Here is a 22,731-nt window from a genome sequence, read left to right on the forward strand (position 1 = left end):
TCTGTGCTGCAAGTACTTTCTTCCTTATGAAGAGCCTGGAGAGGTGGCATCCAGCTGCTGAAACTGGAAAAGAGGCAAACAAAGCTCCTGGGATGAGACTTGCTCAGGGTGACAGAAGTAKCTGGGAACAGCTGTGGGATTATGTAGCTGTCCCTGGTTTGACTGCTGCCCTCCAGCACTGACCCATAACCCTGGAAAGAACCCAAGGAAGATAAACTAAGGAAGTTACTGTGAATTCAAAAACTTAGGGGGTAAAAGGAGCAGAGCAGTCCTTAAGCAGTGCTTAAGCATAATCAAGGGACAAGTGCTGTATTGTGGCCATAGCTTTATTCCCCTTGAAAGAATGAACTGCCTCCATCTCCTGGTTCCTTCAAGCACAGTAGAAAGAAGGGAATAAGAAATGTTACCCATAGCTGCTCCATCTTACCACTCCGTGTTATTCCAACGTGACATAAATTAGTGGCCTGCTAGTTTATAATTCCTGTAAAAAACTCAATGTTGGCAGTGGTCAGTCAGGCCTCCTACAGTTGGTGATTGATGGGAAAAATCAGATGTATTCAGTCAAAATAATTACTCCCCATACTTAAGAGTACTTAAATAATACCATATTTAAAGTGTTTTCATTGAAAGTATTTAATCAATTTAAATAAAACCTTATCAGCTGTAAACAAATAGGTGCCTGCTGCTACTCCCTTCACCTGCCTCAGACCTACAACCAATTTCCCTCCTGGCTGTGGTCCTGAAGGCTGTCTCACCATCATAACACTGAAATACTGAACAGCAAACATCCACAAAGGAGGCAGAAGGCTGAGAGTTTACRAAGTCCATGGTACAAAAAAGCAGCAACTTTTGTTACTTTACCCATTCTTCACAGGTGTAACTCACAGAGCTGAATACCATCTGTGCTCTGGTCCACATCAAAGAGCATCCAACTTCCCTCGATGGAACTGGCAACACAAAAACCAGGCAGTTTGTCCTTGACCTTACTSTAAAGGGAAAGCTTGAGAAAGGTCCAGATGGGGACCAGCACAATGGGGACCAGTTTTGATAGCAGGACATAATGTACAACTTCTGACCTTTCTTAACTCAGCAAATGCTGATCCAAAGGCAGCTTTCACCTGGGTCCTCTCCCTGATCCACTGGGGCAGTTTGTTAAAGATGGCAGGCCGTGCGTACCTGTGRTCCAGGAGCAGGATGCTTGCAAAGTCCTTCTGGTGGCGAATGGCTCTGCCTGTAGAGAACAAAAACAAAAAATGGCCTAGTCAAGTGTTTGTTCTCAGACAGGGGAACTCATGTTCCCATCATCTGTACTTAGACTGATGGGTAATGCAGCCTCTTTCCTACCCTCCTCCTTTGGTGCATTTGATATCCCCAGCCTGTCCAAGGAAGGATGAATTACCTATCGACTGGTTTACTGCCTTCATGCACAGGTTTTCAATCAGCACTCTGCTCGGTGCCTGGCCAGCAGCTCTGGGCTGAAAAGGAGAAATAGGTAAGTCTGAACACGAGGCAGATGGAAATCAAATTGGGCAGTCTTAATGACTAAGTGAGGTAAATACTTTTACCCCTGCAGAGTAAGCGGGTSGCCAGGCAGACCCCAAGCTGAGAGTAAGGAGGAAAAGAAGAAAGGCTGCAGTAAGAAAATTGTGTTGAGCATTTACAAAGGGCCAGCCCAAGGTTCCTTTGAAGGCAGAAATCTTGCCCCCAGGAACAGCACCTCCCATGAACAGTAAGAAAAGACAAATGATCCTGGCAAGCAGCTTCTACCACCCTGCCACCTTCCTTTGGGTTGAAGGGTCCTTGTCCCCCTTGGAACTCAGAGTTCCCAGTGAGCCCTGCTGGCATTTCTCTCCCTGTGTTTAGGGCCACCTGCTCAGAGCAGGCTGGAGAAGGCTGTGCTCTCAGTAACAGTCTGGGAAATGAAAGCAAGTCAAGGAAAATAAAACCTTCAAAGGCAGCTCTGGGACTCATGTGCTGTGAAGCAGAAGTGAAAGAAACAGAGGTGTAAGTGCCTCTTACCATTGTTTTGTCAAGCCAAGTCATTTTTTCCTGGAGCTCTGGAGATTTAATGTTAGGGTAAGGCATTCCCACCATAATCACACACCTGCAAGGGAGGACTGCATTATTCTTAATGTCTCATCCTAGAGCACTTTGCCAATAGACTGATAAATTAGAGGTCACTGCACCCCTGAAAGACAGCCAGCCCTGCAAACCGAAGGCAGCAATAAAGCACAGCAGTGTGACAAGCACGTTCTGAACAGAGCTGCAGAGGGATTCAGGGTGCCAGAACAAGGGATTATCTAGCACAGCAAGCCTAACTGCATTATTCACGGGAAAAGTGGTCTGGGSAGGAGGGTTTTACACCACCCAGCAGACCCTCCTGTTGCTTTAAGCATCAGCTAAGTCACACATTCCCCAGGATTTTGTATCTATGCGAGTATTGATGTGTTCATCCTGCAGSGAGTCACTACAGCACACACCAGAGCTGGCCTTCCAAGCAGCAGTCACCTTACCTTCCCAGGTCATCGGAGAAATTGATCCCTTCACTCATTTTGCCTCCAACTACAGAAAACAGCAGGGCCCCTGTCATCTGTCCTCCTGTCTGGCTGCAGYGCTGCAGGAGAGGGACCAGCAACTTAAACCAGAGCAGGGAAGATTTCTGTGCTTTAGAAACACCCCCACACTTAAGCTAGAGCCCTCTTTCCTTGTTAAAAGCTGCAGTGCCCCCTTTAGCAGCATTCCCATACCAGCTGGGCTGCCACACTCCCACCAGCCTGCCTGCTCARCTTACCTTTATGCACTTGGCATATTCCACCAGCACCTGCTCCACCTGGTTGGCTTTCTTAGGCTCCTGAAAGATCTGTCAGGCACAGTTCATCAGTTGCAGCAAGAGGAAGCAAACAGTTTAAAGAAAGCAAATAATTTTACTCCCATGCCATTAACAGCATATGGAACTATGGTCACGGAAGGGAAACTTGGCTGAAAAACCAACTTAACCAGTACCTTTCCCTCCACYCTGAAAATGCACCACAGCCCTTTTTGGCTGAGCTCTGAATGGAGCAGCAGCTGCTCCTGCCCCTCCAAAATTCCCTTTCAGCTTTGGCAGACTTCCTCAATACTGCAAGCAGATACAAGTCAACTAAGAGAGGCAGAGAAGCAAAGTGCACTTCTTGCACCTATGAATCAAGATTCTCTGGGGTCAGAATGCTACAGCTGCAAGATCTTGGAGGACAGGGACAGGACCAATCAGTTTGAATCATCAATTAATTCCAAGTAATGGCTCCCCTTGCCCACTGAATAAATAAGCTTTTCATGCAAAGCATTAAAAAGTAATATTTCTTTATGTTATTCTAGCACACCTAATTAGYTACTGAAAACCTCTGCAGTTAATTAMGCTRMATTTTTATAGATGCTGCACCTTGGYCTAAAACACAAGTTATTTTCCTACTAAAGAAGAGGTCCAACATCTATCTTCTCTGTGACAGTAAAAAATTGTGTTTTCTTTTGGTTAGCAAGAAGTATTTTCRGATTTTACCAGTGAAGATCAGTTTTTCAGTAGAAAAATAACTAGCAAGTGCAAAATATAAGTCAAAACTAACTTATTGAATAGTAAAAAAAAAGTTCTGATTTAAATTAACTTTCCCTTTATAATTTATATATAACCTCAGCATGATCTCACCRCAGCAAACTCAGGAAAGCCTTGAACTTTCTCCTGCTAAGATCTGATCTTGTGTGTGGGCAGTTCAAAGTCACACTTGCTGCACTTATACCCAATTGCCTTGCTAACGCATATCCAATTTGCTGGAGACTGCAAAGGCCAAACAAGAACAAATTGGAGTTGAAAGGTAGAACAAATTGTRTGATTGTGATCCAAAGCCATGGAGGAACCAGGCAGATCACTGGGACCCTGACAGGAACACCTGAAAGGCACTAAGAGTAGTAAGTCCACAAACACACAGAGAAGATGAAGCATAATGCCTCCATCCAGAAACCTACAGGCTGCCCCATGTGCCAGAATCCCAGCACCAAGGCTGTAAAGTATCTGGGACTGTGGTAAATTATTTAGCTTTTGGCCAACAGAAGACACAGCCCAGGATATAGACAATTTTCCTTGACATGTGATCCAAGATCCTTGCACCACACCCTGAACTGCCTGACTTTCAATACCCAGCTTTCAAATACCTGTGAGAGTCATTGCAAAGATTTTATATTTGCAGTGATCTCCCTACTTAATGTTTCTCATCACTCCTTCAACAGGAGTCACCACTGCTRGTCTTCCAGTTCCCATCCCTACTTCTAGCAGAAAGCAAAACACCATTTGTCTTTCGAACTGCAGTGTTGTCTCACTCTGCCCAGCCCCTGGCTGTGCTGGTCTGTGCTCAAGGGACACACAGATGAGCCTGRGGAAAACACATTCCCTGGAGAAGCTCAACCTCATCAGCCCCCCCAGCCACACAGAACAAGCCTGCTGGTTATGGAAAGCAAACACTGTCTCCCCACCGTGGCCACTACACAGACTGTACACTTCAACCATGTATAGCTGCAATCAATCTCATTTAGATCCCAGCTCAGTGCTCAGCCATCCAGGAAGGATCATTTCTTTGTTACTGCAGGGATTAGTTGGATAAACATCCGCTCTGCTCTGCTGTGCAGACTRAGAACAGCTTGGAGAGAGCCCTGCAGTGCCTATGGAATTGTTTGGGTTTTGACACCTCCATGGAAAGTAGCAACTCACCTTCTTCTTGGCTGCCAGGCGGGAGAGCAGTCCTGTYTTCTCCCAGTGTCCGTACACCTGCTTCTCATATTCATAGGAGGGGAAGAAGCACACCACACCTCCGGGGACCACATTGCACAGATTGCACAGGATTCGACCTGTCTCATCCATCTGCAGGAGAGATCAGAGCATATTGCAGCTGACAGGAGCTCCAGCTAATGCTGCTCCAATTCTCTGCTCAATCCCAGGATCACACCTTCCTTATGACATGCCTTAGGGGAGGACAAAATGTGGGAAATAGGCCAGGTCTGTGAGAATTCTCTAGGGCACCTGGACACCTCTAAAAAGCTCTTCAGTGCTTGGCCCTCTTCCCTAGCCCAGGGTTTCTGTAACTCTGTAGAGCAGGTGGTCATTCAGAAAAGGAGGGTTTGCCTCAGTGGATGAAGCTGTCCCGCTAGAACAGATGTTGAGAGCTGGTTAGCACATCTGGTAGAGATTCAGCAGGGGCAGAGCYGACCGAGTGTCTGGCCTTGGGTGCTTCCTGGCCTGCCACAGGAAGAGCCACAACATCTGTGGTTGCCCCTGTGGTTTGGGAYTTCCCTTGCCATGGCTTTTGGTCAGCTCACCTCTCAAGCAGGCAGTGTACCCTCCTGTGAMACAAAAGCATGTGAAGCAAAACAGAGATCCCAAGGAAGGGAACCAAGAACAAACTGACCATCTGGGGCAGGTCTCTGGTCTGGTAGGTGAATTCCAGCTGCTGGTTGGAAGGACCGCTGCAGAGGATGATGGGTAAAATGTTTTCTGGAGGAATCACATGTCCTGAAGACAAAAATAAGTAGTGAGAGTCAACCTCACTGCTGTTGGCACAAACCCCACGAGCTGAAGAACTTTAGCTGCATTCTAGTGACAGAGGCAAACATTTGCCTGGCTAAGCCAAAGTGCCTAAGTCACTCAGCTGCTCCAAACTGCCTCCCCTGAGCCCCTGGCAAGAAGGCACAGCACACTGCCTGCCAACACCAGTCAAGGCCACAGGGMAAGCTCAGAGTGAAAGGGAACTCATACCCCTTCGTTGCTCTGATTTCTAGGAAAGATGCCATACTGCCTAAAGTGCTGACAAAACCATTCCAAAGGCATGCTGCAGCTCTTGCAGCTGCTGAGCCCTCCCTGCCAGCCCGGCACACTCACCACAGGAGAACTCCACCACACGGGCAGGGTCCACGCCAGCACAGCACAGCAGCTGCTCTCGGAAATCAGCCACCTAGGAACCACCAAACAAAGACAGGTGAAGTACCGGTGTCCCAAAACACGATCCAAGAGCTGCCACCAGCACGGCCGGTCAAGGGCAGCCCCAGCCCGGCCCGACGGAGGAGCGGCAGCGCCCTCTGCCCGCAGACAGMGGCGCTGATTGTCCTCAAAGACCCCGCGGCACGGTCCCTGCGGGCTCTCTGGCCCTGCACAAGGACGGATGGCATCACAAAGTCCTCCGACTGCTCCCTGTGTTAGTTCCAACCTGCCACGAGCTCAGCCTGGCTGCTCTCGTTCCACCCCGGCTTGCAGAGAGCAGCAGCGACCTCCTGAGACCCCAGCACAGCGCCTTTTTCCCTCACCGGCTGCATGGTGCCTCCAGCAATGATAACAGCACGGCATTCTTGCACAACTTTGGCAAAGTGGACAGCTGGATTCAGCAAGAGGAATTTGAGGCTGCTCTGACCAACTGTGCCTGGGAAAAGGAGAGAGACAGCATCAGGAGCTGGCTGTGACACACTCAGGGTTATGAGAGGTTCTCCCTCCCGCCCTCAGCACTCAGGCAGGTCMCCATCTCTCAAAGCAAAGACTTGCTATTCAACGCTGTCAGAAGCACCACCTGGAAGTTACCTTCTGCTTCCTAATCTCCCTGGAGCTGTAMAACAGGCACAGTAAATTGCAGGACAAAAACTGACATCAGAGCAGGAGCAGACCTCTGCAAACCCTGGCCTCTGTGCCCTTGGCTAAGAATTCCCTTCGGGTCACAAGCACCCTCGGACAGACCAAGCCTGCCAGCTTACATCACAGCACAGAAATGCTGCTGTAGGCTCCCCACAGGCTCCAGATCTCCTTCTTCATTGCCAGTGAAGCACCCTGTTTGTGACTGATTTATGCCACCTCCCCCCAGCTCACCCTTCAGAGTACCTTGCCTGTTGAGGATGACTCTGCCATCTTGGTTTGCATTTGTGAGGGCTGAGAGAAATCCTTCAATCTGCATCAGAGGAGAGGCAGCTCGGAGCTGGTCACGCTCAGCYTCCACAGGAGGGCTCTGGGGGGTACCTGAGGCCCAAAAAGGAAAGGACAGGCAGGCAGCTTAGGCCACACTTGTAAAGGCAGGGGCTAAGCACAAAATAAGCACTACAGGAACACAATACCTGGCCTACATATGCAGGCAGAGAACAAAAACAAAATAAAGGGGAAAACACAAATTATGCCTCATTGCTAAACCAAAAAGAAAAGAAAATAAAGACCGGTTTTTTGTAGATGACACCACTAACCAGAACTACTACATGTAGTAGCTCAGGTCCCAGAGCCACTACACGTAGTAGCTCAGGTGCCAGAGYAAGCAGGTCACAGCAGTGCAAAGCTTGAATGCATGTGGTGTGAACATGGAATTATATCATTAAGCTCAAAAGGGACCCCACTAATGCAATGTACAGTTGCCTAGGTCAGTGTTAAAAAACACCAATGCAGGACATTTTCTTCAGTCTCTAATTCTGCAAATGTCCCTCTCCCCTTCCCTCAAGCAGACAGATGCAGGTTCCACATCCTCACTCTGCCCACAGATGCACAAGCAGAGGATGCCTGAACTCACCCTCTTTCTCAGATCCCTGCTGAAGGGTCAGAAGGAAGTTCTGCAAACCAGACAGCTTCTGGTTCTCCTTGTTAGTCTTCACAGCTGAGGCAGAGCCTCCATATCGCTCCACAAACCCAAAAAGCTGCCAAGCAAAAGCCAGAAAGAATAAGACTACCACCAGCAGGAATCACAAGATAAAGGCAGGYTTGCTGGCCTGCCACAGATACAGTCCCTTAGCAGATGTTCACAAAGCARCCCAATCAGAATGTATCGGCTCCCACTCCCTTTCCTCCACTCACTRAACCAAAAGCAAAACAAATCTCTGATATTTGTTCTTCCAGTGCAATGCAGYCTATTTCAATGGCAGACTTGAGGCCAAGCAGCACAGAATGGGCACCCACCGGAATGCCACGGTAAACCACATCGTAAGCTTCTCTTTTGGACTAGCAAAAGTTAATATGCCCATATAGAGCTTTTAACAGGAACCATTTTGTTTGCAGAGCAGGGTGGAGAAGACAAACTCCAACCCCAGCTGCTGCATCTTCCATTTCAAACTCCAGGTGTAAAACAGCACTGGAACACTGCATGAAACCGCAGGGCAAGTACCTTCCTGCTGATCAGGCTCTTCTCACAGTACCGCTGAACCTGTTGGAGGAAGGCAGCAAAATGAAGCAGCACTCAGCACCTTTCTCCCATCCTGCTGTCCTTGATCCCTGTCCAGCAGGCCAGTCACTTGCTGTGCTTTCAGGGAGAGGTGCACAGCTCTTTGTGGGCACTGCCTGCAGGACAAGAGTTTATTACAAGGGCATTCCAGAGTGGAAACACGCTGTGTTTTAAGGTGCTGTGTTTGGAGATTCAAGGGGGAGTGAGGTTACTGGAGTAGTAAAATTTCTGCATCCACAGGCCTTATAATGTAGTTTTTAACAGAAAGCAGATTCTGCCACGTGGGCCTTGGCTCTACTTCCATCTCTCACACACACTCCAAATAACCTCAAATAAGCCACCACCTCCTGTGCCCCAACAGAAAACTTTTGCATTACCTTGAAGAGGTTGATATTGTCAATCTGGCTCTGAAATAGAAAATCATTGATGGATTTCAGCACTGTCCCTGAAAGAAAAGAGGGAAAAGGGGAAAAGAAATTATTAGCTGCTGGGCCTTCACCCCTTACTGCCCACACCCGTATCACTGATTGRTAGCTGAAGGAATTCACTCCAGCCTTACCTGTTTGGGAAACTGCCTGACATCCAGGATTCTGGTTCACATTACCTGGAAARCATGAAACCAATTCATGGAAGGTTAGAATCCATCTCAAAATTAAGCAAGAAGCTRAAGACTGAGCTTGATAGGTACAGCACACAAAAAAAACAAGGAATAACTACACATCTGCAAAGCATAGCTACACAGACAAAACATCAGCTCCCAATCAGATTTAATTTGCCCTGCAGAATAGCCCTACAATGTAGGACAAATGTGCTGCTGCAACCTAAGGAACACATTCCTTGCATGGCAGGAAGCAGCAGGTGGGGGAGATGATCAGGAATGCTCATACACTGTGTGGTCACCATGCTGCACATTGCAAGGGACAGGGACTGCAGTGCATCCCTTGCCCCTCCTCAAGGCAGCAGCAGGGAGCTGGAAAGCACAGAGGCTGGCAGGCAACTGGGAAGAAGGGAAAAACCTAAGGACACCTACATGCCCAGATCCTGACAGCCAGAAYGGGATTAATTGGTGCCACTCACTGCATTCTACGTCCTAGTGTTTAACACCCACCTCACATCCCACTTCTGCAGCCCCTGCCCCAAAGGGCTGCATTTCCCCTGGGCATGGAAGAAATTCTTTATGAACTTAGGACATGCTCTCCTCAAGACACACTAAGGTCTAGCAAACAGATCACTGAAGAAAAGGAGCCCTGCAAATTCCCATGTATCTGAAATCCAAGCAGAATATTTTCTCACAAAAGAAAGGCACAATCAAGAAAGATTCATTCTGCAGATGCACGCTGACACACACAGAGGCCTTGCTACCAGATGACCTAGAGATTTATTTCATGCAGTTCTTGTGCTACCCTGTTACACATCTACTGTATTCCTCACGTAGCATCCTATATCATCCCCACTCCAATCAGATCTGAAAACCATACAGCAAGAGAAGGAAACTGCCTCTACCAACTTACAAGGTCATCTGCTGCCCCTCAGCTAGTAGAACAAAGAGAAGGKTTCAAGTGTCTACTTGACAGTCAACTTCCCCACGTACAAACCAGCCTGAGAAATAAAATTATTGGCATCTGAACCTATGCATGAGCAACACTTCCCTGCAGTCTTTGCAGGGAGGGAAGGGGGACAGTGTCTTGAAGGAGCATTAACTAGCTCAAAGTCYGTCAGCATCCCTGGAGATAGGAGAGGTTTGCTTACCTCCCAGCATGGCCACAAACCGCTCCAGTAAATACAGGATCTGCTTRATGTACATCAAGTTCTTTGCCTTCAAACGTTTCCTATGAAAAACAAGACACATTCAAGCCCCAAAACATCTTCAGGGACTAACACAAGCAGCTGAGCTGCAAAAACAAGTACATGACCTCTTCTTCATTTTGGAGAGACRGGAACTAAGGTTTCTTCCAGGCTCWCTCTTCATATTTGTGACAGGGCAGAGTCTTCTGGATATCCTGCCCAAGGTCATCCCAAAGCACTTATCCATGCTCTGCCCACTCTTCCTATCACTGCACTTCTCCTTGCATATTAATTATAGTTTATTACAATGATAGTGATGCCTCAAGTCCCTGTTGCAATAATGCTCCACAAATTCAGAGTTATTAGCWTGGAGCACAATTAACCACTGCAGGGATGGCAGGATGCAGAGCCAAAACCCACATACAGCTTCCTCCTCAGAGCTTCCTTCCTCYACCATAATGCCAGTCAGCACATGAAAGACTAAGGTCCAGGAAAGACATGAAAGACTGAATCTTTTGAAACTCTGCATCACAAAGTAGAAGTGATTAGAGAAATATTGGGAAAGGAACTGAGTGTATAATGGAAAAACAGAATCCTCAGGGTATCCCCTTCTCGCTGCTTAATACCAGCCCCAGGAGTCTGACTTAGAAGGATCTAGACAGAGATAATGAAGCCAGTGTCTTTTCATCTGCAGAACTCTTAATGCAGGAACTTTCCACTGGGTAAAAGCAAGAAAGACCCTGCAGCCAGGAGGCAAGCTGTGGCATCCACAGAGCCTGCTGTTTTCCCCTGAAATCCTCACCTGTATCGCTCCATGTACTGCGACAGCTGGGAGTGGGCACAGCACAGCTGCACAAACAAAAAGAAGCTGCTGTTACAAAGGAGACAAGAAAGGTCACTCTGCTGGAAGCAGAGCTCCCACAGCTCTCCTAGGCCAGGCTGAGACTCACCTGAGAACCGCTGACCTCGGCACTGTGGATGCAGGTGATGGTGTCTATGAGGTTGTGGGCCTCGTCAATGATCACAACCTGGTCCTTCAGCTTGATCCCAGCAGCGTTCCTGGTAGGCTCATGCAAAAGCATCTGATAGGGCAGCACCACCAGCTACAGGAGAAGCACACACTGCCCTGATTCCAGCTCTCATCCTTACAAACTTATGGCACTCTCCAGTCACTCTGATATCACAGCCCATATCAGAACACCTTGCAGAATTCAGCCAAGTGACTTACTCTTATTATGGGAAATGAAGGAGAAAAAAACAGGAGCCCATGCTGGAGAGGGGTACTGGCATGTAAGCTGAAATTATTATGCTACAATTGCATATGGGTTCAGGTTACCTTCCAAATCTCCTTTAGAGCACTGAAATCATGGGCTCAGAGAGAATCCAGACAGGAAGAAGAGTGGTGTAAGAGCTAAGGGTACAGCGTGTCAGTGCTGCCTCACATTTACTGAACCTTTCAAGTATTTCAAAATACTGAGACATATTCACAACACCCCTAAGAACTTCTGAAGGCAATTTTCAATTTCCTTTGCCTTCTGAGCAAAACTACAGCTGACAGGAACACAGCCTGTTTAGAGTCCCCCAGTATTAAGACACAGTACTGGAGGAAGCAATCAGTCAAATTCTTGGAGAGCCTGGCACTGATTCCACTAAAACTGTTTACACCTTACCTGAGCGGCAGGGATGGCGAATCGACTCCCATAATATGGGCAGGCTTTGGTCTCCCTTCCCAGGGACACCAACTGCTCAATATCYTTCACTTCCACTAGAACTTCATCACGGAGAAACTGCATTTGCTCATAGGAATAAAACGGGCACACAGCGCGACTCACGCGTCTCTTCTTCCCCTCATTCTCCTCATCACTCTTCTTTTCTAATGGCAGAAATCAAAAGAAAGCTGTGAGCAACACACACAACAGCCTAGAACAACCAGTCTGCAGAACCTCATGGATTTCAAAGCACTGTCATGTGTATTCCTGACCTATYACCTATTTAAAAATTATTCAGAAGTAACATTTCAACCTCCACAGTGGACACTACTCTTGCCAGTTAGATTCAGCATGTGACATCTTCCAACACTTCCAACACTTCTGAGTTAAAAAACACAAGTGTCTTTCCAGTGCAGAAGTCCTGACCAACTTAAGACACTCAGAAAATCCACCCCAATCTGTCTAGCCTGAAGATCAAGAAAAGTAAAAGTGCCAAGGATTCCTGTTCCTCCAACCTGTCAATTCCAAGCTCTTACCACTCTTGCTAGACCTGACTGGCAGTGCACACTGTCTCCACACTCTCACAACAGCCTGGGGAAGCAATTCCTGATAAAGCTGGGAGCATTCTTACCATGTTTGTTCTTCTGCATCTCCATGCAGCGGTCATTGATGAGCTGCAGAGCACCCAGACGTCGCACCTCTTCATTCACACACAGGTTCTGGCATGTGCAAAGAGAGGAAGAGCAAGGGGGTCAATTCAGAACTGAGTGTCCTCTGCTGTAAAATAAGAGATTTCTTTAAAGAAATCTCAGGACAGATTGCAAAAAGGAAAAGTCTACCAGTCAGAYATTGCACATATTAACTGCTACAAACATGCTCAAACCCAGAAACTTAGGAGAAAAAAAACGAGAAAAAGAGGGCTCACTGCTTCTAAACAACAGCTTCTAAAAAATGCTGCCAAGAGGAGCACCTTCTCAGTGACCTGGACATCTGCAATACTCCATACTAGAAAAGGTAAAACAGATTCTTGCATTTACATCAAAGGGTAAATGACCAAAACAGAGTTCACAGAAAAATGTCCATCACACAGACCTGTGTTGTGACCCATGCCTGCTTTAGCTTTTCAACGGGAGACTCAGTCAGTCCCTGAGGTGACTTCTGTGGCACCAGACCCACACACCTCCTTGCCACGTGCTCTGGGTCCCTTGAGAGTACCACCACGTACCTGCCTGGATCCCAAGGAGACCAGACGTGTGTCTTTGCCAAAAGGACTTTTCTGCACCTCRTGCACAAACTGGGACAGCTGGGAGTGAGTGCGGCTGCAGTAGTAGATCTGCAGTGAAGAAGAACAAAGGGAAGACAAGAACATGGAARCCAATTCCCTACCTATGACCAATCCTGCAAGGAAGGAGCCAAGCACTTCAACAAGGCTCACCTTGCTCAAGACTCCAAAAACACAAGGRCAGGCACATGTTTGAGTGCCATGTTACAACTGTTGAGGCCAAAAGCCCCACCTGTCTTTTCTCCTCTGCATTTGCCTTTGTTTCCATTTAATTTCCCAAGGTCTCTATAACAGGGACTGTCCACGGGAGAGTAATAAAGAACTATTTATTGCAGTGGGCTTTTACTGCAAGCCATGGCAAAAATTAAGCAGTGCAAGCACAGCAAACTGCTTAGGAAGGCAGTGTAGTCCAGAAGGAGATGAGCACAGCAGAACTAGTTGCCTTTATCAACAAACCTGGCAGGTTTTGGATGCTAATTCCAAAATCCTTCTGTACTGCCTGATTGTTGGAAAGGTGCAAGGAAGCCATAATTCTGCTCCCTCCTACACCATTTTATGAAGTGGCACTATTTACCTTCCTCATCTCACCTTAGTCACATGCTCCTCTTCCAAATCATCATCATCTTCTTCCAGCCTAAGAAATGAGAAAGCTCAAACAGTTTCCTTTCAACAGACCACTGACAGTAAAAATCAAATGATATTCCCCTACAACAGTGAGGTCTCGAGAGAGATGATTAAGTCATCTCAAGAAGARCCTCAGATCTCAACTCAGGTGGTAAAAGAAAAATCAACTTTYAAAGAATAGTTTAAGTGTGCATAATCAAGTTAAGCCTTTCTCTTTAAAAGAAAAATCTTTTCTGGGCTGAGCCTTTTGCAAGTCCAAGATTTTTTTTTTTCTTTTAATTCATGGGTTTCTAAGCCCCAGGCATAAGCTAATCAGAGCTACACTATTCTTTGGTGAGCTTATTTATTTGTGCAAAGCTTTCCCTTTAGAAGCAATTTACCACCCTCCAGCTATTGCATAAAGAAAGACCTCAGGAAAGCATTCAGCTGCCATGGAGCTCCTCAAAGGCAACGGCAGTTTAAAGTTTGTTAAGCTATGTATAAATAAAATAGTTAAGTGTTCTTCAAATTTTAAGGCAGAAGGATCTGTCTAGACACTAATTAGTAAATTTGTATTTTAAAGGCATTTGACTTTTGTACTGAAGTGTGGCTTCTGGCTTTCTGCATAAAGCAAATGCATRAGAGAGGAAAGTGTGCATGGAGTTTTCATGCCAAAGCTCTGTTTTTAGAAATGTGAACATCTCTGCTTCAGAGCATCAAAAGATGCCAGAGCTAATCTGCAGGACTGACAGCTTCCTCTGATGTCCTGAGTTCCATTCTGCTTTTTTAATACAAGGAACTTGATCTCAAGTCATTCACTTAGCMGCCACAGGCACTCTTTGGGGAACTGGGCATGAATAAAGGCAGGAGAAAGTGCATTTTAAAATGTGTGGCATTCTCACAAAGTACTTCAAGTCACTCAGATCAGTCTAACAAAAGCTTTAAAAAACCAAAACATACCAAAATAAAATGCCCCCAAACAACCAATTAAATAAAACCCACTACCTTACACTGTTTGAAAAGGTAAGGAACACTTTTAAATAAAATCTGCATAACCTCTTTAATCAGGGCAAGACAAAAATTAAACAGAAAACATTTCTTTAGCATGGAATCCCCTCAGTCCCTGTCCTTACCCAGATACCACTTTCTTTTCATCATCACTCTCATATTCAGCAAGAATCAGCTCCTCCTCATTGTGATCCAGCTGGTCTAGAACACCCTCTCCAKCTCCCTGTGAAAGAGCCTCCTTGCTGAGCTGAAGAAGGCGCTTTGCCTCATCCTCCTCGCATCTCTGAAAGGAACACAAGAGTTCAGTAATTGCCCATATAGAAAGAGGAGATTGTTTTATGGCAGGGACAGGTCAGAAGACAGCACAGCCCCTGACAGAAGGCTGAGGCTGTTCAGSCCCACAGAATGCAGCTGTTACCAACAACCAAAAACTGCCCACACGGACATTATAAAAGGGAAACATAAAGGACCCTCTCTGAAAAAGGCCTGCTGAACTAATAGACCCTCAATTAAATGTTCATGTAATCCAGTATTAGCTGCATAAAGTGGCCTATAAAAGATGTCTGCCTGAAAGAAAATAATGTGCAAATAAACTCAAACTAACAAATATTTAAGGACACAATCAAACCCTCTGTGCACATTTAACTCAAAGCTAGGATAAAGTCAGCCGTTGGTTCAGAACAAGATTTCTCTTGCTGTTTTTTTCTCCAGTTGTGTGACTGTTACRCTAACACAGGTCTACCTCTCTACAAAAAAAAAATCAATTAAACTGTTAAAGAACACTTTTCTGATTAATTTCTGTGTCAGGATAAAGAAAAGTTCATATTTTCCATCTGAAAATAGTACCTGCCAATGTCAATGAGCACTTCATTAACATGGCATTATACAGAAAATTCAGTTAGTAAGCTCTACAGAGAAGATCAATCAGTTACTTTTCCAAATCTCCATAATATTTCTCTCATTTGCTTTCTTGCTTTTCATCAAGCTTCTCATTTCACATTCTCTTCACCCTCTTTTAAGAGACAATTTCTTTGTTCTTTATTTGCCATTTTTTAGTATTTCTGTCATAGCCTTTTGACAGGAATCAATCAAAACATTACACAGCACTTGGASTASTCCAGAAATKAATAGCCTGGCAGCCTAATAAATAWCTGTATTTGGGGACCTGAACTGAACATTTCTGGGAAGTTTGACTCATATCATCAAAAAGCACGAAGAGTATTGAGGCCAGTTCACACACCTAAATGACAGAAAAATGTATTGGTGAACTTCAGTATAGTTTTTATTCCGGAAGTACAGAGTGTTCACACATGCTCATAAAACAGAGATCTTAACAAAAAAAAACACTCCATGTATTAAAGATTTTAAAAGAAAAGCAGAGGGCCAGAAGACAATCAGAACACACATCATTTCTGCCCAGACATAAACACTGTCATGGGAAATTATTGATGCACAAATTGTTTTTCACACCTATACTTTAAAARGTAAATATAACAAAAATTTTGGATGACCAATTTTGGAAACCTCAGACAAAGASCTCCTCAAAYRGGTGTGAAGTCACATATAMAGATAACCAAAACAGAAAATTCTGYTCCCYGTRGAATAACTCACCTTCCTCTTTGCTACGTATTTTAACTGCACATTATGGCGAATTTTCTCAAGAYGATCTTCTCGCTTTTTCCTTCTGATCTGCTCTTCCTACAATAGAGGGAGAGTAAAGGTAGGATGAAGAGTAYTTAGTCCTCAATCCTTGGTATCACTGCTTACGCTCTGGGCATAGAAAAAAGATTGACCGAAGCAAAATTCCCAGTACATCATCCTGTTCTCCTGGCGTGCTCACCTACTGAGTGTTACTCTGCTCAATACAATATAGGTTCCCGTTCTGGGCAACCTGCAGGCAAAGACCACCAAACACCACCACCAAATTTGCTTCACGTGTTTTCCACTCATCACCCAGGACACAGGAATAGTTTGCCCAGAGAGGTGATGGAACCTCCTTTCCTGGAAATACTAGAAAGCCTGGATACTGGCACTTCAGGGACTCTGCTGGAGCAGTGAGGCAACTCTGGGTGTCCTCCAGGGGTCCCTTGCAGCCCCAGCCCTTCTGTGACTCAGTGACATCAGCTCTCCCGATCCTTTCTTCGCAATTTCACCCGTTCTCTACACACGAGCACTTCCCCACCTTCAGCCTGTCCACCATGTCCCGCTCCTCCTTCTTCTGCACGAAGGCCGTGACCCAGTCGGGCTCCSCGGCCGTGTCGGCGCTGCCGGGCCGTGACTGCTGAGGGCTCGGCCCGCCCGGCCCGTCCTTCCCGCCGGCCCCCAGCTCCAGCAGCCGCGCCTCCTCCTGCCGCCGCTTCTCCTCCCAGTCCCGGAGCCACGACAGCGCCCCGCAGATGAGGCTCAGCGATTTKCCCTGCCACGGAAAGCCAGCAAGGTGAGGAGCGCTGCCGCTGCCGCCGCGGCCCCGCTCGGACACCGCCGCACCCGGTCCCGCCGCCTCACCGTCCCCGTGGGGCTCTCGAAGATGCCGACCCGGCCGGCCTCCAGCGCACCGTACAGCGCCTCCATGAACTGCTCCTGGATGCGGTACGGGGTATAGGGGAAGGGGAACCGGCCCGGTGCAGAGCCCGCCGCCGCCAGCCCGCTTTCCACCGCTCCGTCCATCCCGCCCCGCTTCGAACCGGGCGCCGCGGCCGCCCCCGCCCCTTCCCGTGACGCGAAGGAAGCGCAGCTTCGCCCCGCTCCGCCCGCTCTCAGCCCAACTCCCAAACCCGCTCCCAAACCCGCTCCCAAACCCCCTCCCAAACCCGCCCGGCGCTCACGGCCCTTCCCCAGCTCCCATCACACGCAGGCAGAGAAAACTGGGTTACAGAGGGGAAAAAAAAAAGGTTTATTTAGGATGGAAACGCAAAGCGTGTAATAAAATACTGCCGTATAGAGGAGGTTTGTGTAAATACGTTGAATTTTATATTTTAATATTCTGCAAACAACAGGGACCTAAAGAAGAGTGGCATAAAAAGAACAACAGAATTGCACTCAGTCTCTGAACCGACAGTAAGAACTCACCATGTGCAGGTTCAGACTAGGACATCTGGGGACAAATCCTTTCTTTTTGAGTTAAATAATGTAAAGCCACATTTTTGTCTGTGTTTTGTTCGTGTCCCAAGTTGGAAGGAGTTTCAAATGAGTAACAACAAATCTGAAAGCAGCTGCCACAGACAAGCAATAGACTGCCTTTCAACTGGAAACACTTCTGCATCCATGTTTGCTGGGAACCGCTATTAGAGTTTTGTGTTACCTTGCTATCATGAGGTAGGAATTCTTTGTCCCATGTAAGATTTGGAAAATAGAAMGAAAAGACAAACAGACTGAAGTTCAGCTCCAAAGTTTCACTCTGGAAAGATCTGGAAATGCTTTGTCAAACACTGTGTAAACCTACTACATTCATGAAAAATAAGGGAAGGTAATAAAAACAAGAGTTGCTAAGACTACTACAGTGTCTAATAAGCCAAAGTTTGGAGTCAGAACCAACCTGGAACTTTTTATTTTGAATTTCACTTTAGCTGTATTTTACAAGGCCAATTCTCCCAGTTACTATTACCATACATTCARTTCCTGACTTACCCTGAAGCTGGTGCTCACGCCTCACGCTCTTGGCACACTTCCTAAACCACCAGCACTTGGCTCTTGGGACTAACTCCCTGTTTCCAGATCTCCTGAAGTTTTTTGTGCCTCTGGGGTTAAGCATTAAAGCCCTAATATCAGATACCGTGTCTCCAGTCCATCTCTTCCCACTGTGGTTTTCATCACCCACCTTTTTCAGGTATCTCCAAACACTTTCCTGCTCCAGGGTTATGGCAGAATTGAGCAGGAGGTGAGCATTCTTCTACCCACCAGACATTTATAAGGTTTCTTGGCCGTGTGAATTTTCAAATGAACTTTAAGCGTCGAGCTTTTCCGAAAGGTTTTCCCGCACTCGGCACACTCGTAGGGCTTGGTTCCCGCGTGGATCCTCAGGTGGGCGCTGAGGGCCGAGCTGTGCCGGAACGTTTTCCCGCACTCCTCGCACCTGTAGGGCCTCTCGCTGCGGTGGATCCTCAGGTGCACGCTGAGAGCTGAGCTGCGGTGGAAGCTGTCCCCGCACTCCACGCAGATGTGGGGCCGCTCCTCGGCGTGCAGGCTCTGGTGCTTGGCCAGAGCGGAGCGGTCACCGCACCTCCGGCCACACTCGGCGCACTGGAAGGGGCTGGACAGGAGCCCGCCAGGACACACGGACRSRGCCTTTCCGCYGTGGGTGCGGCGGTGGGTGCTGAGYGCCGAGCTCTGGCTGAAGCCCTTCCCACACACGGGGCACTTGTAGGGCCTCTCGCCCGTGTGCGTTCGCGTGTGGGTCACCAGCGAGGAGCTCTGCCGGAAGGTCTTCCCGCACTCCGTGCACTCGTAGGGTTTCTCTCCCGTGTGAATCCTCTGATGCCGAATGATGGCCGAGCTGTCCCGGAAGCGCTTCCCGCACTCCTGGCACTTGTGGGGCTTCTCTCCGGTGTGGACCCTCCGATGTATGATCAGGGAGGAACGGTCGCTGAAGCTTTTCTCGCACCGGGGGCAATTGAAGGGTTTCTCCCCCTTGTGGCTTCGCTGGTGGACGATGAGATGCGAGTTCTGGCTGAAGCTCTTCCCGCACTCGTTGCACAGGTAGTGTCTCTCTCCCGTGTGGGTGCGCTGGTGCCTGATCACGTTGGACCTCTGGCTGAAGGTCTTGTCGCACTCACTGCACTGGTAGGGCTTCTCTCCYGTGTGGATCCGCTGGTGTTTGATTAGGTCTGAATTACGTGTGAAACCCTTCCCACATTCGGAGCAGCTGAAGGGTTTCTCTGCCAGGTGGATCCTCTGGTGTTGGCTCAGGTATGAGCTCCGGCTGAAGCWCTTCCCACACTCGGGACACTCGTACGTCTTTTCTCCCACCTGCTGAACCCAAATGGTGCCATTCCCACACACGGGTGGGTCTGGATTGTCCCCAGCAAGAATAACCTTATTGATGTGGGCTCTGCCACTGTCCTCACATTCCCAGACTTCCATCCCGTAAGGGGGTACTGCTCCCCGTCTCTTTGGAAAACATGTCTCCACCTCACTTTCCATTTCCAGCTCCTGCTTGTGGCCCTGTCTTTGATCGGCTTCCTGGAGGGAACCTCCTGTGAGCTTCCTGGAGGGGAACAGATGGAGTTCAGCTCTCACAGAACTTTCCTGATGAAGTTCCTGATGAAGGCTGCCCTTCTGTGTGTCGCCCATGGTMCTGTCACCTGCTGGAATGAACAGAGGGGGAACTGGCAATGAGTAAGTCACTGCTTCTCTGAGGGAGAAATCTGGACAGGGAGACCACTGCAAATCAGCCACAAGTGACAGCACAGGAGGCAGCACCTTGGGACCTTCTCAGGGCACAGTGAGGGCATGGACACCGAGGAGGGTGGGGAGGGAATGTAACTCGAGGATGGAAGGCCACTGTGGCACAGACTGCACAGGGGATCCTCTGCCCAAGTTACGCCCTGAAGAGCAAGATCCATCATCCCTCAAAGCTTCTGTGCCTAGCAAGGTTAGAGGAATATCATCACTGCTTTCCTCAACAATCCCCCTGCAGCTGCTTCTCCTCCTGCTGCCTGTCAACCACTGCCCTTCAGCCAATATTCCCGTGCTTGATCAAGGAAGCAAGCAACCAACACCACAGAAACACCCACCCATTCTCAGCAGACTATTTCCTTTCTTCTTTCCAKTCACAGCCYTYCTCCTTACAAAGAAARCTCTGCAGCAAATTGTATCTAGATMTCATCTACAGAACAGAYAGACAGCTGAGTGGAACRWTAAACTTTTATTAATCAAGTATGGAAATGAACCTTTAGACTGAAACAATTGGAGGCTCCTGGTTTTTCATTGGCTATACTCATTTGGAGAACACACCTTGGAAATGCACGCTGGAGCATGAGGTAAGAGATGAGCTGGATGGCACTGCTTACAGACTGAACATCATCCACTTACATGGAATAGGAGGTGATGCAGCAGATTAAACCCCTCAGGTTTTGTTTCAGCTCATCTGCAGGTTTGGAAGACACCACTGCACAGGTTATATCAATCCCCAAAGTTTTGTTTAACAACACTCAAGGCTGAAACACATTTGCAGTACAAAGGTACTCAAATACACCTCAAAGCAGCAAACTGACCAATAAAACAATACCAATATTGTCAGCATGAAAAGAAGAAAAAAACACGCTTTGGTTTATGTCTTTTAGCATTATGAGTATATTTGCTGAAAAAGACACAAGATTTATTTCATTTTGGAGACAGGGTCTTTTTGAAAGGACATCCTAGTAGACATCCTAAGACTGTGTTTCATCTTTACCATACTCTGCCTATGGATTTTCCTGGAAGCAGAATCTGTTTACTGAGGGAGCAGAAGAGGTAGGGTGAGTGTGGAGTGTGCAGCACGGCGTACATCAAATTTTCAGCATGCAGCTCTTCCCTTCCCAGACATGCTCCATGCAATTTCTCACCTTGTAAGCAGTCTCTCTGCTGGCTCTGTGTTTAGCTGCTTCTGGCCAAAAAGCTGCTTCTCCTCACCTGATCAAAAGGTTAGAGCCAAGCTGGGGACTGCAGGTCCTGATCTGAGGAAAGAAAACAGACATAATAAAATATCTGTCATAGTGGCAGTGCTGTACATTGAGTTCACTGGAGGGTAAGTATTTAGGAGCTGAAAATAACCTAGACCATAGGAAAATKATGCCCAGAAAYATGMGTRAMGGTCTGTCCTGCCATGCTYGCTGTGACACCACTGTCCAGCTCCMATAACCAGGGCCAGCTYAGGTATCACCCACAGCTGCCTGACAGCATGCTGCCTTCTCACAGGGGTCTGGATGTTCCTCCTGCTGCACTTCCAGACCAAAACTGCCTCCTGACGAGTTTTGTGTAAGAAAAAATTGATTCCTCAATCCATTTTCTCTCCATCACCTTTCCTCCTAGTGTTTTCTGCCATGGTCTGGAACCCTGTTTAGTGCCTTKTGGTTCCAGTCTCAGTGAATCAACCAAGTGTGCACAGATCTTGGCAAGAGACAAGATTTTGATCTGCTCACACATTACCAACAGCACCAGTCCAAAGGCAGAATTTCCTGTACTGTGCTCCAAAAGAAAAAGGCTACTTGACTGCCTCCTTCCAGACAGATTTTACAGGGAGCAGAAAAAAGGAGCCACACACACCTGTTTATGCATAAACACTGCCTTGGGGGCAGGCAGCAGGATGGGGGCGCAGCAGGGACAGGGTGCAGCAGGGAGGAAGCGGGAGCAGCGGAGCATGGAGTGTTCAGAACACAGGCGTCTGTGACATCAGCGACAAAATAGCAGAGGTGACACCTCCAGCAGCACAGGTGGGCCCCGACTGTCGCAGGCACCACTCCCAGTGCCACGATGGTCTCGTGGGCTTATCTGGCTTTGTCTGGTGAGTAGGAAATGTCTCTCCTCCAAACTCAGCTGAGAGGAAGGGCAGCAGACCCAGCTGCTCTGCACCTTCCCCAYTGCTCCTCAACTTGGGCAGTTTGGAGAAAAAGGAAGGGATGGGAGCACCCTCCCAATGCTTCAGTTGCAAAGATCCCAGGGCATATAATTTTGGCAATTTTCACCATTGGAGCTGGTATTTCATTCATTGAGGAGGGCCACAGAGTGACCTAGGAGCCAAGCAGGWGTCAGAGCTGGATCAGAGGTGGAGCAGAGGTGGAGACTGGAGATGCCATGACAGGGACAGCTGGGTGCATTAAACCAGACACAAGCTCTAAGGCAAAGATCTGGAGTTAACCCACAAAGCTAACAGGGAAGACTTGGCCCAGCAAAGCAACAGGGGAAGCAGGAGAAAGAGGTCTGAGAGAGGACCCTGCTTAAAGCCCTATTTGGCCAGAGGAAGAGGGTTTGCAGAGACTAAAAACCTYGAAAGGAAACAGTCTACTTGCTCCAGCCCTGAAAGCAGAGCAACTGCCAGCTTCAGCCATGACTTCCAAGACACTTCTCCCAGTTCAMSATTTGAATCTYSAGAGCTTTGATGAAGGTCCCTCAGMYATGCACTGTCACCAAAATACTACAYTCCTTTCAACATGGGCGAAGCAGGTTTTCC

General features: G+C 47.6%; 2 protein-coding genes across 4 annotated transcripts; both read right to left on the reverse strand.

The window, feature by feature from the left end:
- Positions 1–19: 19 nt before the first annotated feature.
- On the reverse strand, positions 20–17,267 carry DDX11 (DEAD/H-box helicase 11). Of its 3 annotated transcripts, XM_057390091.1 has the most exons (26): positions 17,091–17,267; positions 16,768–17,001; positions 16,197–16,283; positions 14,711–14,868; positions 13,563–13,608; positions 12,918–13,025; positions 12,324–12,411; positions 11,654–11,856; positions 10,934–11,086; positions 10,786–10,832; positions 9,948–10,027; positions 8,758–8,802; positions 8,576–8,643; positions 8,142–8,180; positions 7,554–7,677; positions 6,884–7,018; positions 6,322–6,434; positions 5,900–5,972; positions 5,430–5,533; positions 4,736–4,885; positions 2,792–2,860; positions 2,514–2,614; positions 2,020–2,104; positions 1,400–1,475; positions 1,077–1,231; positions 20–947 (listed from the first exon to the last, which is right to left on the reverse strand). In XM_057390091.1, exons 1-26 carry the CDS (start codon positions 17,250–17,252, stop codon positions 918–920), a joined length of 2,733 nt encoding a protein of 910 aa, XP_057246074.1. In that variant the 5' UTR covers positions 17,253–17,267; the 3' UTR covers positions 20–917. The 3 variants fall into 3 exon arrangements, 2 of the variants coding, with proteins under 2 accessions (XP_057246074.1, XP_057246075.1); XM_057390092.1 differs by lacking the exon at positions 1,400–1,475; XR_008967044.1 differs by lacking the exons at positions 20–947; positions 1,400–1,475; positions 2,514–2,614 and having other exon boundaries at positions 1,177–1,231.
- A 330-nt stretch (positions 17,268–17,597) lies between these two features.
- LOC130589006 (zinc finger protein 501-like) lies at positions 17,598–21,307 on the reverse strand. Its single transcript, XM_057390097.1, has 2 exons — positions 21,128–21,307; positions 17,598–19,888 (listed from the first exon to the last, which is right to left on the reverse strand). Exon 2 carries the CDS (start codon positions 19,872–19,874, stop codon positions 18,441–18,443), a length of 1,434 nt encoding a protein of 477 aa, XP_057246080.1. The 5' UTR covers positions 19,875–19,888; positions 21,128–21,307; the 3' UTR covers positions 17,598–18,440.
- Positions 21,308–22,731: the final 1,424 nt, after the last annotated feature.

Source organism: Malurus melanocephalus, unplaced genomic scaffold (genome assembly GCF_030028575.1).
Source record: "Malurus melanocephalus ecotype Western Australia unplaced genomic scaffold, MMel_1.1 scaffold_22, whole genome shotgun sequence".
In the NCBI taxonomy this organism is placed as follows: Eukaryota; Metazoa; Chordata; class Aves; order Passeriformes; family Maluridae; genus Malurus; species Malurus melanocephalus.